The sequence below is a fragment of the Nannospalax galili genome, unplaced genomic scaffold (genome assembly GCF_000622305.1).
Source record: "Nannospalax galili isolate Female #2095 unplaced genomic scaffold, S.galili_v1.0 scaffold406, whole genome shotgun sequence".
NCBI classification, from domain to species: domain Eukaryota; kingdom Metazoa; phylum Chordata; class Mammalia; order Rodentia; family Spalacidae; genus Nannospalax; species Nannospalax galili.
The window spans coordinates 3,936,560-3,952,828 of record NW_008357033.1 but is presented as its reverse complement, the minus strand read 5'-3'; the positions used below and the strand labels follow the sequence as shown (position 1 = coordinate 3,952,828).

Here is a 16,269-nt window from a genome sequence, read left to right as displayed (position 1 = left end):
TGTTTGTTTGTTTTTGTCTTTTTGAAACAGGGTCTCCCTGTAGCCCCAGCTGTCCTGGAACTCGCTATGTAGACCAGGCTGGCCTCGAACTTACAAAGATCTGCCTGCCTCTGCCTCCCAAGTGCTGGCATTAAAGACGTGTGCCACCACACCTGGCTCAGTTTATTTATTTATTTTTTAATTACGTGTGTTGGGGCTGGAGAGATGACTCAATGATTAAGAGCACTGGCTGCTCTTGCAGAGGACCTGGGTTCAGTTCCCAGCATCCACGTGGTGGCTAACAGCCATCCATAACTCCAATTCTAGGGAATCTAATGACTTCATCTGGCTTCCACAGGCATTGCATACATGTGGTATACTTGCATACATACTGGTAAAACATTCATACACATGAAATAAAAGTCAATAAAATTATGTGTGTGCACACAAGTGCAGTGCCTACAGAAGCAAGAAGAGGGTGTTATATTCCCTGGAGCTGGAGTTACAGATGGTTGTGAGCCACCCAACATGGGTGTTCATGGGTGACATGGCAATTCAGTCCTCTGCAAGAGCGCTATGTACTCTTATGTGCTCTTAACCTCTGAGCCATCTCACCAGTCTGAGAACTTCATTCTTGTTTGTGGCAAATAACATTTCATTGTATAGCTAAAATACATTTGACTTACCCATTCATCAGTTGACAGGCAAGCTGCTTCTATACCTTGGCTATTATGAATAATAGTCTGAATATCTGTGTACAAGTGTTTGTGTGGACATGTGCTTTCCTTTCTCTTGGGCAGATACCCCCAAGTGGGATTGTTGGATCAAATGCTAGCTCCATACTTAACATTTTGAGGACTGCCAGCGTATCTTCCAAAGTGGCCACCTCATTTTACACATCCAGCATTAGTGTAAGAAGGTTCCTCTGTCTCCATATCATCAACTGTCAGTTGTTAGCTGCCATGTGGGTGCTGGGAACCAAACCCAAGTCCTCTGCAAAAGCAGCCAGTGCTCTTAACCCTGAGCCATCTCTCTAATCCGATAGATAGATAGATAGATAGATAGATAGATAGATAGATAGATGGGGTCTCCCTGTGTAGCTTAAGTTGGCCTTGAATTTATAATCTTTCTGCTTCAGCCTCTTGAGCACTTGGATTACAGGCATCCACCACCATGCTCTGCCTGTAATTTGACGGATCTGGAAAGAGTGATTCCTCTGAGCTTATGCAAAGCTATGTTCCCACCAGTGACATGTGACAGCACTTGCTTCTCTTGTCTCTATGTCCTTGTCAGTGGTGTTATCAGATATTTCTTTTTTTCCAACCTAATGAGCAAAAACTAACAAAACCTCTCTCCAATTCTCTTGCAGCAATTTGCCTTTCATTCTTATGAGTGAAGTTGTTCACCCTTTATGTACATTTTTCTGGAAGAATGTCATTTCTAAACTGTTTTTATCAGATCAATGGTAATTCCTGCCCCCTTGGTTTTTAGGACCTCCTTATGTATTAAGAAAGTTTAAAAAAACTGGGGTGTGGTGGCCCATACCTTTAATCCCAGCACTCAGGAGGCAGGTAGATCTCTGTGAGATTAAGGCCAGCCTGGTCTACATAGCAAGTTTCAGTCCAGAAGGGCTTCAGGGAGACCCTGTCTCAAAAAACAAAACAAAACAAAAAAAACAAACAAAAAAGGAGGGGAGGCTGGTAAGATAGTTTAGCAGGTGGGGACACCTACTGCCATGCCTGATAACCAGAGTTTAATACTTCAGCCCCATATGGTAGAAGGAGAGAACCAGCTCCCTCAGGCTGTCCTCTGACCTCCGCATATGTGCACTGTAGTGTGGGCACACAAATAAATAAACAAACAAACAAACAAACAAACAAATAATATAAAAATTAACCCTTTATAATAGGAGCTACAAATTTGGTTTCCCACTTTTTCTTTTGACTAGTCTATGGATTCGCCCACCTGTGTTGAAATTACTTTTTTTTCTTAACATAAGTAAATTATTGATACTCTTTTTCAGCTTCTGGGTGTAGTGTCATTCTTAGAGATGCCCTGTAGTATTTCACCTGCTCTGGAATTAAAGAAAGGCTGATAATAATGAGTCACATGAAATGAAAGTAAAAGAAAAGGATAAAAACAAGAAACTTTCTAAAGCCTTAGTCCACTGGCCACCTCCAGCCCAGCATTTTTGTTAACCCAAGTCTGCCTGCATTTCTTTTGTACTTTTGTGACACAATGAAACCTCTGGGTCAAGAGGCTGTCCTCAGCACATAGCAGGTACCTAATAAGTGTCTATTTTTTTATTTTTTGTTTTTCTGAGACAGAGTCTCCCTGTAGCCCCAGCTGGCCAGAAACTCACTATCTAGACCAGGCTGGCCTTGATCTCACAGAAATACACCTGCCTCTGCCTCCTGAGTACTGGGATTAAAGGTATGTACCACTACACCTGACATAAATGTTTTTAAAAGCTTTTTTATTATTTGTGAGATAGCACCGTGGTATGTAGTCCAGGCTGGCTTGGAACTTATGGCACTCCTTCTGCCTCAGCCTTCCAAGTGTTGGGAGTACAGGCATGAGCCACCATGCCAGCATAAGTGTATGTTGAATGAATCAATGAATGAATGAATGATGCTGTCTCAGCCCTTACTCTACCACCTACTCCTTTGGAGGGAACAGGGTTTATCAGTCAGCTATCTGGTGCCAAATTCTGATTACAGTATTAATAACTAAGTGTCTTTCAGGATTTCACGTCATTTACGAGTTTCCTTTCATATAAAATGAAAAGAATCATAGTGTCTTAGTTGGCTTTGTACTACAGTAACAGCATACCGCAGACTGGGTAATTTGTTATGAACATTTTATTTAATTTTATTTATTTATTTTGGTTTGTTAAGACAGTCTTGCATGTTGGTTATGGTAGCACAGACCTTTAATCCCAGGTGGAAGACTCTACATTTGAGGCTAGTCCAGCCTACATAGTAAGTTCCAGGCCAGCCAAGACTATACAGTGAGCCCCTGTTGAAAAAAAAAAAAAGAAGTCTTGCTATGTAGCCCAAGCAGGCCTGAAACTTGTGGGAATTCTCCTGCTCCTTTCTTTTAGATGATTTTCTCTCTCTCTCTCTCTCTCTCTCTCTCTCTCTCTCTCTCTCTCCTCCCTCCCTCCCTCTCCCTCCCTCTCCTTCTCTATCTTCCTCCCTCCTCCTTCTTTCTCTTTTTTCCTTCCTTCCTTCCTTTCTTCCTCTCTCTCTCTCTCTTTCTTTTCTTTTCCTTTCTTTCTTTCTTTCTTTCTTTCTTTCTTTCTTTCTTTCTTTCTTTCTTTCTTTCTTTCTTTCTTCCTTGGTCTCATACAATGCAGGCTGGCCTGGAAATTGCTATGTAGACCAGGCTGGCCCGGAACTCAGAGATTTGCCTGCCTCTGCCTCCTGAGCGCTAGGATTAATGGCGTGTGCCACCACACCCAGTGAGGATAGCTTTTTTAAAAAAATGTATGTGTATGAGTGTATTGCCTGCATATATGTGAGTGCACCCATGTCGTGCAATGCCATGGAGGTCAGAAGAGGGCTTCGATTTCCCCTGGAACTGGAGTGAAGGACAGTTTGTAGCTGCCACGTGGGTGCTGGGAATCGAACCCAGGTCCTCTGCAAGAGCAGTCAGTGCTCTTAACCGCTGAGCCACAAGATAGCTTTTTTGAAAAAAAAAAAAAAGTTTTATTTGGGGCTGGAGATGGCTCAGCACTGGCTGCTCTTCTAGAGGACCCAGGTTCGATTCCCAGCTAACAACCATGCTTAATTTCAGTTCCAGGGGATCTGATGCCCTCTTCTGACCTCAACAGGCATTACACGACATGGGTGCCTCTACCTACATGCAGGAAATATACTCATATACATAAAATTGAAATATTTTAAAAATATTTATTTATTTTAATTTTATGTGTATGAGTATTTTGGCTACATGTATGTAAGTGCATCCATGCAATGCTCACAGAGGGTAGAAGAAGGCATAAGATCCCCTGGAACTGGAGTTATGGATGGTTGTTAGCTGCCACGTGGGTACTGGGAATTGAACCTGGGTCCTCTGGAAGAGCAGGAAGTGCTCTTAACCTCTGAATTATCACTCCAGCCCAATAGCCTTGAACTCCTGTTCCCCTTGCTTCTTCCTTTCAAGTGCTGGAATTACAGATGCGTGATACCATGTCTAACTAACAAGAAGTTTCCCTTTTTTTCCTAAAGAGATCATTACTGTGTCTCATGAGAACCTTATTTTTTTTGGGGGGGGGCAGGGTCTCTCTGTAGCCTCAGCTGGCCTGGAAGACCAGGCTGGCCTTGAACTCACAGTGATCTGCCTGCCTCTGCCTCCCAAGTGCTGGGATTAAAGGCATGTGCTACCACACCTAGTGAGAACCTTTTTCTAAATGTTTATGTGTGTGGTTCCAAGGACTGAGCCCAGCACCTCAAGCATGCTAGGCAAGCATGCTCTACCACTGAGTTATGTCCCCAGCTGGGTCATGGTTCTTGAGGCTGGGATGTGCAAGCTGAACGGCTGAAATGTGCTAAGGGCCTGCTTGCTGGATCATAGCATGAAGAAGGCATTGCATGGCTGGAGAGAGCAGAAGGACTGAACACTTACTGGAAACTACTTCTGCTTATAATGGCATAATCACATCTGAAAGGTCCCCCTATGGACACTTCCACACTGGAGATCAAATTTCCAATCCATGAACCCTCAGACATATTCAAACTGTAACAAATAAGTAACCACCCCCACAGTTGTTAGTAGTTGTTGTGTGACCCAAGTCAAATCATTTTGACTAAAAATTCCATGTCTGTTCTAAAAAAGGGAGGGAAAGGAGCTGGAGAGATGGCTCAGTGGTTCTGAATACTGGCTGATCTTGTAGAGGACCTGGGTTCAGTTCCCACCATCCACATGGTGCTTACAACCACCTGTAACTCCAGTTCCAGGGGATCCAATGTCTTCTTATGGTCTCTGTGGGCACTGCACACACATGATGTACTTACATACATGCAGGCAAAATAATCATGGGCATCTTTTAAAAAGAGTAGATAACAAGGGCAACAGATAGAAAACAGAAATACGCATGGTAGATATTCATCCAGCAACATCAGTAATCATTCAGGACCATCCATGATACCACTGGAAAGTGGTCTAAGTGCACCAGTTAAAAAACATCAGCAGAGTGGGTGAAGAAACACAACCCAACTGTATGTGTTTTTCAAGAAACCTACTTTAACTATAAAGAAACATATGGATTGGCAGTAAGAAGATGAACCAGGTGTGGTGGCGCATGCCTGTAATAACATTAGTTGGGAGGCAGAGGCAAGAGGATCAGAGTTCAGGGCTATTCTTGGCTACAAAGTGAGTTTGGGGCCAGCCTGGGCTACATGAGTTTGTCTCAAAAATGAAACTAAACCAAACAAAAACAAAATGCAGAAATTCATCTCCCAGAAAATTAGTCCAAACATAACTGACTTGGCAACTTCATGAATCTACTTGATCCAGTGACTGACTATAGACTAATTCATTCAACAGGGAACACATTTCTCCCAAGCTCACATGGAACATTCACCATTACAGACCACATCCTGCACAGAAAACCACAGCTTTACAAATGCAAAGATAGAAACCACATGGTGTCTGTTCCCAGAACAAACCTGAAGTAAGCCAGAAGTAACAGAAAGATAGCTGGAAAACTTGAAGATGCCATAGGATATCAAAAAACATTTTTGTGTTTGTTTTTGGATTGGTTTTGTTTTAAGGCAAAATCTTACTTGATAGTCCAGACTGGCCTCCTGGAACTTGCGAAGTAGACTAGGCTAGCCTTGAGCTTACAGAGATATCCACTGCCTCTATCAGTCAACACATTATGGATTAATGCATATATCAAAGAAGAAATCACAGAAATTGTGAAATATTTTGAATTAATTGAAAACAGAACTTATCAAGATTTATTAGAGACAGTGTTAATAGGGAAACCTATACCACTTTGTAGGTTGGAAAAGAAACAAAGATTTGGAACTGGAGAAATGGCTCAGTGGTTAAGAGCACTGATTGCTCTTACAGAAGACCTGGGTGGCTAACGACTGTCTGTAACTTCAGTTTCAGGAGATCTGATACCCCCTTCTGACCTCCACAAGCATTGTACACACATGATCCACTTACATTCGTATGGGCAAAGCACTCATACACATGAACTAACTAAATAAATAAAATAAAAAGCAAAGATTTATCTATATTGCAGTGCTGGGGATTGAACCCTGGACTTTGCATTAGCTAGGCAAGCACTCTACCACTGATCTACACCCCGAGCCTGAAACGAAAGATGAGAAAGATTTAAAAATCAGTCATTGGGCATTGGGCATGGTGGTACATGCCTTTAAGTCCTAACACTTGGGAGGCAGAGGCAGTTAGATATGAGATTGAGGCCGGCCTGGTCTCCATATTGAGTTCCAAGCCAGCTGTGGCTACAGGGAGATCCTGTCTGAGTGCCACAATGTGCCAGATACAGTGCCAGAAAATACAGTTTATTGGTGTACATGTTCACATATTACTTATGACTGTTTTAGTTCAACAACAGCAGAATTAAGTAGTTCCGGCAGTGACTGTTCTACAATCCTGAATTATTTACTATCTGAAAAAAAACAAAAAAAAAAAAAAAAAAAAAAATTAGCCATTTTTAAGTCTTATATTAAGAACCTAGAAAAGGAAGAGAAAATTAAACCAGTAATTCTATGGCATGGGTACACTGAAACTTACATAACTAATTCCTTTGTAATACACATTTGCATCTTTGTTGTAAAGAAGGCAATGGAATCAACCCACTGTATTCATTGTTTCTGTCAATGTACAAATATACCCAAAGGTGGGAAGGAGGGAGGAAGGGAGAGAGACAAGACAGAGACAGTGAGAGAGACACAGAGAGAGAATTTTCCAGCCTCCCTTATAGTTAGATGTGGCTTAAGGAAATAACTCTAGATAAGAGTTAGAGGTAAGCACATTTATAAGAGTGCACATTATTTAATAGATGTGGTGTCCTGGAATGACAGTTAATGATGGTGATCACTTAGTCTACTTTGTGGCCTTGAGAAATAGAGACCTCCATTCCTAGGATTGCAAAACTGAGGTTCAGAGAGGTGAAGGGACTTTGCAAATGATACACAGGTAAATGTTTTCCTTCCCTCAGTAAATAAACATGATACAAAGTTCCAAAACAAGGAGAACATTACTAAATCTACTAGAACTAGATTTGGTTGTGTGTGATTAGAAAACTCCAAATTATTGTGGTTTAATTACCCTAAATTCTAGTCTCTTTAAAAAAGAAAGATTTTTAAAATTTAAGTGTGTGTGTGTGTCTGTGTGTGTGTGTGTGTGTGTGTGTGTGTGTACACATGCACCAAAATGTGTACAGGTGCCCAGAGGCCAGAAGATGGCATTAGATTCCCTGGAGCTAGAGTTACAAGCAGTTGTGAGCCACCTGGCATGGGTGCTGGGAACATAACTCTGGCCCTCTGTAAAAGAAGCAAGTGCCCTTAACTGCTGAGCCATTTCTCCAGCACTGGTTCTAGGCTCTTATATAAAACAAATGTCCAAGAATTAGGCAGCCCAGATCCATAGCTCCTGAATTCATTAGCAACTTCCAGCTCTGTTTCACCACTCCTAGGAAGTGACCCTTATCCACATTGTTGACAAGCGCTGCTAGATCCCTTCCTTTTACATTTGCATTCTATACACCAGAGTGGAGGAAAGGTTGCAGAGAAAGCACAGCCAAGCATCCTTACAGATCCATAAGCAGTTGTCTCCTTGAAGCCACATCTAGTTGCAAGGGAAGCTGGAAATTCCTCTCTCTCTCTCTCTCTCTCTCTCTCTCTCTCTCTCTCTCTCTCTACCTTTTCTCTCTCTCTGCTATATAAGCCCAACCTGTCCTTAAAACTTGCAGCAATCCTCTGCTTCGAGTGCTGGGATTACAGGTGTGTACCACCAAGCCTGGCTTGGAAAATTAATTCTCTGTCTTCAGGATTGTTTTAGTTACTTTTCCCGTTGCTGTGATTTAAAAAGAATGCCTTGAACAAAAGCAACTTAAGGGCAGGCTTATTTTGGCTCACAGTTTGAGGTACAGTTCACTATCACTATGATGGGGGAGTCAAGGCAGCTGGAGCTTGAAGCGGCTGGTCAAATTGCGTCTACAGTCAGGAAGAAGTGAGCATAGTGCCAGGGCTCAGCTTGATTTCCCATTTTTATTCAGTCCAGGACCAGAGACACTTTCAGGGTGAGTCTTCCCATCTCAACTAACCTAATCAAGATAATTCCTCACAGGCAAGCATAGATGCTTGTGTCCTAGGTAATCCTAGATCCTGTCAAGTTGGCAATACAAATTTAACCAGCACAAAGCCAGGTGTGGTAGTGCACATTTATAATCCCAGCACTTGGGAGGTAGAGGCAGGCAGATCTCTGTGAGATCAAGGCCAGTCTGGTCTAGTTCCAGGCTAGTTGGGGCTACAGGGAGACCTTGTCTCAAAAAACAAATCCACTTTAACCTATACAAAGATCCTAGCTAAAAATTTAGGATTTGAATATTAGGGAAGAAGGAATGAATAGTTGTAAACTATTTGTCTCTGTCATGGTTACATGGTAAAATAATAATAATAAATAATTTTACCTCCTCTCAACAGCCAGCTTCAGCATTTCTTGACTACCTAGAAATGTTATCCCTTTTGTTCAAGATTTCCTCACTCTCCCAAGTGTCACTCTGAGTCACTGTCACCCCATGTTGTATGAACTTCCTGAGGAGAGGAGGTACCTGCTCTTCCCCAGGCACCAACAATAGACTTAAGTATGATTCCACCAAAGCCCATCTTGGGGAACCAATGAGTTCACTGGCCTTGTTATGGAGTATGGATGAAAGGTTATATAGGAGTGTGGGGGCCCCAAAGCAGTTGCACCACCAAAACGTCTCATCCAGCATGGGTGATTTCCTCATAGCTGCATTAGTGGAGACTCCCTTTCAGTCACCACATGAGACCACGAGGCCACGGCAATTGGGGAAGAATTATATCCAGTGGGTGGGGAGGTGCAGGATGGAGGGGTGGAGTCTCATGTGAGGGTTCAGTGAGCCTCCCAGCTCTCTTGAGTCCCGCAAAAACTCAGAGGAGGGGATGGAGAGATGGTTCAGCATTTACAAGAGTATTTGCTGCTCCTGCAGAAGACCTGAGGTTGGTTCCCAGAATCCACATCAGGCAGAACACTTCTGCATGTGACTCCCACTCCAGGGGCTCCAATACTCTCTTCTGGCCCCCATGGGCCCCTGAAGATATGTGGCACACACACACACACACACACACACACACACAAATTTTAAATATTTTGGGGATGAAGAGGTGGCTCAGCTGTTGAGAGCACTAGCTATCCTTTCAGAGGACCCAGGTTCAATTCCTAGCACCCACATGGCAAACTTCCTGAGGATCCTAACTCCAGTTCCAGGGGATCTGACACCCTCTTCTAACCTCTTCCATGGGCATTGCATGACATGGATGCACTCGCATACATGTATGAAATATATATAAAGTAAAAATAATAAAATAACTAAAATAAATATATATATTTAAAATATTATGTGTATGAGTGTATTGCCTGCATGTGTGTAAGTGCACCCGTGTCGTTCAATGCCCTGGGAGGTCAGAAGAAGGTGTTGAATTCCCCTGGAACTGGAGTTGGGGATGGTTAGCCACCATGTGGGTGCTGGGAATCAAACCTGGGTCCTCTGCAAGAGCAGTCAGTGCTCTTAACCACTGAGTCATTTCTCCAGCCCTAAAATAAATATTTTTAAAAATCTTTGAAAAATGGCAGATGTTGACCCTTGTTTCACAGGTGAAGAAAGTGCAGCTCAGGGAGGTGAAGTAACTTCATCCCAAGTTGTGTGTAAAGGTTGGTACTAAGCCAGCTGTAGGCATTTCCCAAATGGGGGATCCTGTATAAGGCAGGCTTGGTGACCACATCAGAATCATTTTCAGAACATGTTAGCTTGGTGCTAATGTGCCTTTAACTCCTCTTATGCTTTCTGACATGTCTTTTCAACAGAGAGATCAGCATTTGGGCTCAGAGCATGTGGCAGGCAAAGATGTCTAACTAAACTCCAGGAACACTGTTTGGTTTCATTATACTTATATTTATAGTGTTTGTCTATTTGTGGCACAAGGTCCTGGTTTCCTTTACTTTGAATGTGATTTAAACTTACTTTTAAAACATATTTTTGTTGTTTTGTTTTGAGACAGGGTCTCACTATGTAGCCCTGGCTGGCCTGGAACTACTATGTAGACCAGGATGGCCTTGACCTCACAGAGATTCATTCCCCTGCCTCTGCCTCCTGCATGCTGGGACTAAAGGCATTGTGTCACCATGCTGCACACCAAACTTAACTTTTTTCATAAACATATCCAAGTTAAAAAGTCAGCCTGTCTGAAGGAAAACAGTAAGTACCTATCTGGCTGGTCTTGAATACAGACCACATCATTTACTAGCTGTGTGACATTGAATACAATACAGAATAAGTTCCTCTGAACCCCAGTTTTCTCATCTGCAAATAAGGGTGATATTTTTGTATGTGCGTGGGCATATGTGTCAGATCTTGCATGTGGAGGTCAGAAGACAACTTTATTGAGTCATTTCTCTCCTTCAAACTTCACGTGGGTTCTGGGGATTGAACTCAGGTTATCAGGCTTGCACGGCAAGCACCTTTACCTGCTGATCCACCTTGCTGATTCTTGATTTTTTTCTTTAATAGGATTAAATGAAGTGATGAAAAAGTCAGGAGCTTAGTGCCCTGACACATAGTTAAACACTCGATGCTATGCTATTTCTTTCTTTACTTTTAGACAAAGGGCTTGCTATGTAGCCCAGGCTAGCTTCATACTCATGGCCTTTCACCTCAGCTTCCCAAGTGCTGAGATTATAGGTAGGCAACATCATACCCATCTTCAGTGCTGTTGTTTTTATTTTTATTTTTTATGTGTATCAGTGTTATGTCTGCATGTTTATAAGTACACTGGTGTCATGCAGTGCCCAAGGAGGACAGAAGATGGCGTTGGATCCCTGGAACTGGAGTTACGGATGGTTGTTAACCACTGTGTGGGTGCTGAGATTCAAACCTGGGTCCTCTGCAAGAACAACCAGTGCGCTTAACCACTGAGCCATCTCTCCAACCCTTCAATGCTATTGTTAAAAACATTTTCTTCCTCTTCCTCCTCCTCCCCATCCTCTTCCTCCTCTTCCTCTTCCTTCTCCTCTGTAATGGAGTACTAGATATTGAACTTGAGCCTTGTGCAAACACTTTAATGTTGAGTTACACCCAGCTCAATATTATCAATCTTAATTTGTCTATTGCATTCTGGATGCCTGTAGCACAGGGTGCTAGTGGACTGCAGCATCACTGAGTGGAGATGTTCCCCCCATGGTCCCTGCTTCTACATCAGTGGTTTTCAGTGAGCAGTCATCACCTCAGGGACATTGACCAATGTTTGGAGACATGGTTAAAATGATGGTTCACGTATACCCCTAGGATCTGCTGGGTAGAGGCCAGGGATGAAGCTAAGCATCCCAGAATGGACAGGGCTATGCCATGAAATCTCTAGCTTGAAAGTTTAAAAACACTAAGGTTGGGACTAGAGAGATGGCTCAATGCCTAAAAGCACTGACTGCTCTTTCAGAGGACCTAGGTTCCATTTCCAGCACCTACATAGCTCACAAACACCTGTAACCCTAGTTCCAGGCCATGTCATGCCCTCTTCTGGTCTCTGAGGGCATTGCATGCACATAGTGTACTTACAGTCAAAACACTTAAACACATAAAATAATCTTTAAAAAAAAAATCAAGGTTAAGAAACCTTGCTGCACAATACACCCTGTACCAAGCATCAGCTTCAGCAGCATCTAACTCTAGCCAGCGCCAAACTTCCAAAGGAATCTACAGGCCTCCACTTCAGGGTCATCTTCTAGCAGGTGGGAATGCTGAAGCCTTGCTTGTGTGCAGCGTCCCATCTCTTGATGACTGAGCTGCTTGAGCAAGGCTGCCCTGTTCTGGTCACTTCTCTTTACACTCCAGAAAACCCATCTCTGCTTGGCTTTTCTCAAGTTGTTTGGCTTCTGGGTGTCTTCCATTTCCAGAGTGTCCTGTGAGGCTCCATAGCCACCATCTGAAGCCCTGCAGAAACAAGGAGGCAGAGAAATTGCCTCAGCCCTGTCCAATTGCCCTTGATGTTGTGGCTTCTGCTCTCAGTCTCTTTCCTTTGAGAAGTCATCGACATGTATCATGGCTATCTATCTGTGTGATGCCTTGATTTGATTCCTCCCCTCATGCTGAAGACAGACACCATGTCTGCCTGTGCCCATGGCATACTTCACAGTGCAGGGTACATCTTAGAAACGTATTTGTGAAATGAACAGTGAGAAGCAAGGAGAAGAACAAAGGGGGTTGATACAGGGATGGAAGAGAAGAGAGACAAACAGAGGAATCGCAATGTTAAGTGTTGAGAGATCTGAACTAGAAAGGGAAAAGGGAGTTTCTAAGCACAGGCTTGAGTACAATGAGGGGGTAGATGGGGGATGGATGGGCACAAGGACAGAGGGAAGGGAAGAGATGTGGTGGGGGGAGAGGGAGGGTCCAGAGTGGGAAGGAGAAAGGGGGAGAGAGAAAGGGGGAAGAAGAGGGAGGGAGGGAAGGGGTGAGGGAACAAGGGAGAAGGGGTAGAGGGAGGGAGGCAGGTGGGGAGAGAGAGAGAGAGAGAGAGAGAGAGAGAGAGAGAGAGAGAGTTAAAGCACAGGGAAGGAAATCTCACTGTGGTCTCAATGCAAGCATTTGGAAGGGAGAGGAGGGGCTGGGAGCTCTGGGATACAGGAGCAGTTTCCATGGAGACAAGGATGCACCAGGAGTGAGTGAAAGACTACTGCAGGGCCAACCACTCTGACACCTAGGGAGAGGAGAGCTGGAAAACATTGAAGGATATTGTGTGGGTTTGCCCCCTACCCAGCCTCTAACTGCATTCTTGCCTCTCACTGGAGAGTCTAAGGCTGGGGGTGAGGAGACAAAGTGTGAGGAGACTGACAGTGAAGTCTCTCTCTTCCTTCTGCTCCTACTCTTCCTGCTGCTTCTGCTCCTGCTTCTCCTCCTCCTCCTCCCTCATTATCAGTGGTAGAGCACCCAAGGGCTCAGTCCCACCTCTACTTTTGAGTTTCCACAATGTCTAAGCAGAATTTCAATACCCACAGATCCCTGTAGCTTTCAGCATTACACCTGCAGCCCTGGTTGCTCCCCGGGGCCCTGCACTTGCCTCTCCATCTGTGTGCCAAGGGGCATCTTCAGAGAGTTTAATTTTCTGGCTCACCCAGACCAGTTGTGCTACAGATTTGTGCTAGGTATTTCCTTTATACCCATCAAAATCTGGAGAGTTCCCCCGGAGGGGGAGCTGTCTTGGAGACCAGAGACAGCTCTGGTAGAATGTTTGGTAATCACAGAACTGTTGGGGGACACTGTATCAGGCTTGGAGAGTAGGTGTGCAAAACCCTAGATAGGGAGGAGTCTGAAGCCTAGGGAGCACTCCTTTGCAGTGAAGAGGAGAGGAGGTCAAAGCCAAGGGCCCTTCCCACTGTGTGGACTGGATGGGCCACATACAGTGGACAGAAAACTCACAACCACTCCTTGTCAGCGCTGTCATCTTATATCCAGGTTAAGCACCCGTGGGCCTGGAGCAAGGCCAATGGTCTCACAGCCCCAAGGACAGCCCCTATGCAAGTGGCAGGCCTTAAACACTGGTGGGGCTGATTAAACCAAGTCTCTGTGGTTGCCTACTGAATATGGCACCCGATTGCCCTGCCATGGGGCCTGTTCTTGGCCAATCACTCTGTACAGAGGGATGTAGTAAGCTGATTAACTCAGGTCTTGCCCTACCCCCTCTCTTAGCCTAGATTGTGTTAGGAGAGGTTGGTAACAAGCCAAAGAAGGCAGATTCAATGAGGAAGCTTATTTAGCTGGGCGGTCCTGACCTACCCATCTGCCTTTCTGTCTCTCCTCACCTGAAACCTGTTGAATTATTTTCTTATTTGTGTAATTATTATTTGTTATGATTAAGGTTTTGGGCTTTTGTTTGTTTTTTGAGACAGGGTCTCATGTAGCCCAAGCTGGCCTCAAACTATCTGTACTGCCGAGGATGATCTTGAACCTCTGATCCTTCTGCCTCCACTCCCCAGTGCTGGAGTTGCAGGTGTGTGCCATCACACCCAGCTCCTTGTGGCTGGTTTTGATATTGTCAGTTACTTTTAAATGGGGGTCACTGTGAAAAGCACTTTGCTGCCTCCTGTCAACTTCACAGCCACTTGATGATGCTCTTATCCTTATTTTACAGATGAGGAAACGCACAAAGAAAGGAATTCAGGCCCACACATCTAGCAGAGGGCTGGGCCAGTTTGAGTTCAGCCTGCTTAACACTGTACTGCGACCCACCTCTCTCCCATGCCAACTCCATGAATTCCATCGACTCCCTGAACCCTACTCTAGTGCCTGGCACACAGTAGGCCCTCAAAAACCATTGCTCAAGTTGGCACTGTGCTAAATGTCTCAAAAGTATTACTCTAACCCTTCCAAGCTCGTTTTGAGGGGAGCCCCGTGGCTCCCATTCTACAGAAGATGCAAGCCCCTCACCCCCCACCTCCCCAGTCACTGCCACAAGGAAAGAACTGGTAAGACCTACTGTTCCCACTCTGCCGTCTGTGTGCTTAGCACAGTGCTCAACTGCATGAACAGAAACAAAAGAAGGCTTTTTCCAGCATCTTGAATGAAAGGGAAGTGATTTTCAATGAATAACTGTTGAATGAATAACAAAACCTGCAAAAACTAAGTGAACGCAAGGTCAGGCAGTAGAGATAGAGGTCTGTGGGCTTGTTTCTGCTCCTCAGGCCGGAGGCCCATGCCAGACTTTGGGTCAATGTCTCTGGATGCTGGGGAAGTGGGGGATGGGGCTGAATATGGGATGTGCTGGAGTCGGCCCTCTGCCTCTAGGGAATAACGAAGCCTTCTCTTCCTTCTTGACCCGACTGCGCTGTGGGCCCGGCCCGTGCTGCCCAGCTCTGTGCCTCGTCCTGGGCTGCATGATCTTCCCTGACGGCTGGGACGCCGAGACCATCCGGGACATGTGCGGGGCCAAGACTGGAAAGTACTCCCTGGGGGACTGTTCGGTGCGCTGGGCATACATCCTGGCCATCATCGGCATCCTCAACGCGCTCATCCTGTCCTTCCTCGCCTTCGTGCTGGGCAACCGGCAGACCGATCTGCTGCAGGAGGAACTCAAGCAGGAGAACAAAGGCGAGTGTGAGCAGAGGAGGACAAGGCTGGGTGAGGGGCGGGGGCACTTGTCGACAAAAGAAAAAGCAAAAACCACAGACAGGAGTCAGCAAGGTGGATCAGCAGGGAAAGGCATGTGACTGAGCCTGACAAGAGGACCCCATGCCGGGACTCACAGGGCAGAAGAACAGAATCAGCTTTGAAAGTTGTTCTCTGACTTCCCACATGCACACACATACACACACATACATGCATACATATACACACAGACACACACATACATTCACACAGACACATACACAGAGACACATAAACACATATACTACACATGCACACATATACGTACATACATTCACACACATATCCATATATACACATTCACACACATAGACACACATAATAAATGTAATAATTTTTAAAATTACATATAGTACAGCCCTCCTGAAAATAGTATCCCTCAAATATGACCATTTATTTGCTTGATAGAGTGATGTCTTTAGTAAGCTCAAAACCAAGCAAAGCTGAGCTGTGTACGGCTTGAACATATGGTAACACAATATGTGCATATATTTTTTTTAATTTTGAAGACAGGGTCTCACTTTAGCCCAGGCTGGCTTGAAATTTTTTAAAAACCTAAAGAAATGATAAATACAGAAGATAGGAGGGTAGTCATCTGGGGTTGGGTCTGAAGGGGAGTAATCTGGGGTATGAGATTGGAGCCTATGGTAAAATTATCAACAGATTTGAATGGTGTCAGTCACAGGTTTATTACAGCATGTTGTGTAGTTAGTATATTACACACAAATTTTATGTATATCAAGTAATAATAAAATACAATAAAGAAATAATTTAGGGCCAATGAGATGGGTCAACAGGTAAAAACACTTGCTATGCAGGCCTGAGTTTGATCCCCTGAACTTTAGTAAGAAGAAGAAAACCAACTCCCA

The 16,269-nt window shown here is 44.4% G+C and overlaps 1 protein-coding gene across 1 annotated transcript in view; it reads left to right on the top strand.

Annotated features, from left to right (window-relative positions):
- Positions 1-16,269, top strand: part of Lhfpl4 (LHFPL tetraspan subfamily member 4) — a 33,527-nt gene that overhangs the window by 11,507 nt on the left and 5,751 nt on the right. The window contains exon 3 of the mRNA XM_008854831.1: positions 15,107-15,343. Within this exon, the coding sequence (XP_008853053.1) occupies positions 15,107-15,343 (237 nt within the window). The remainder of the gene's footprint in view (positions 1-15,106; positions 15,344-16,269) is intronic.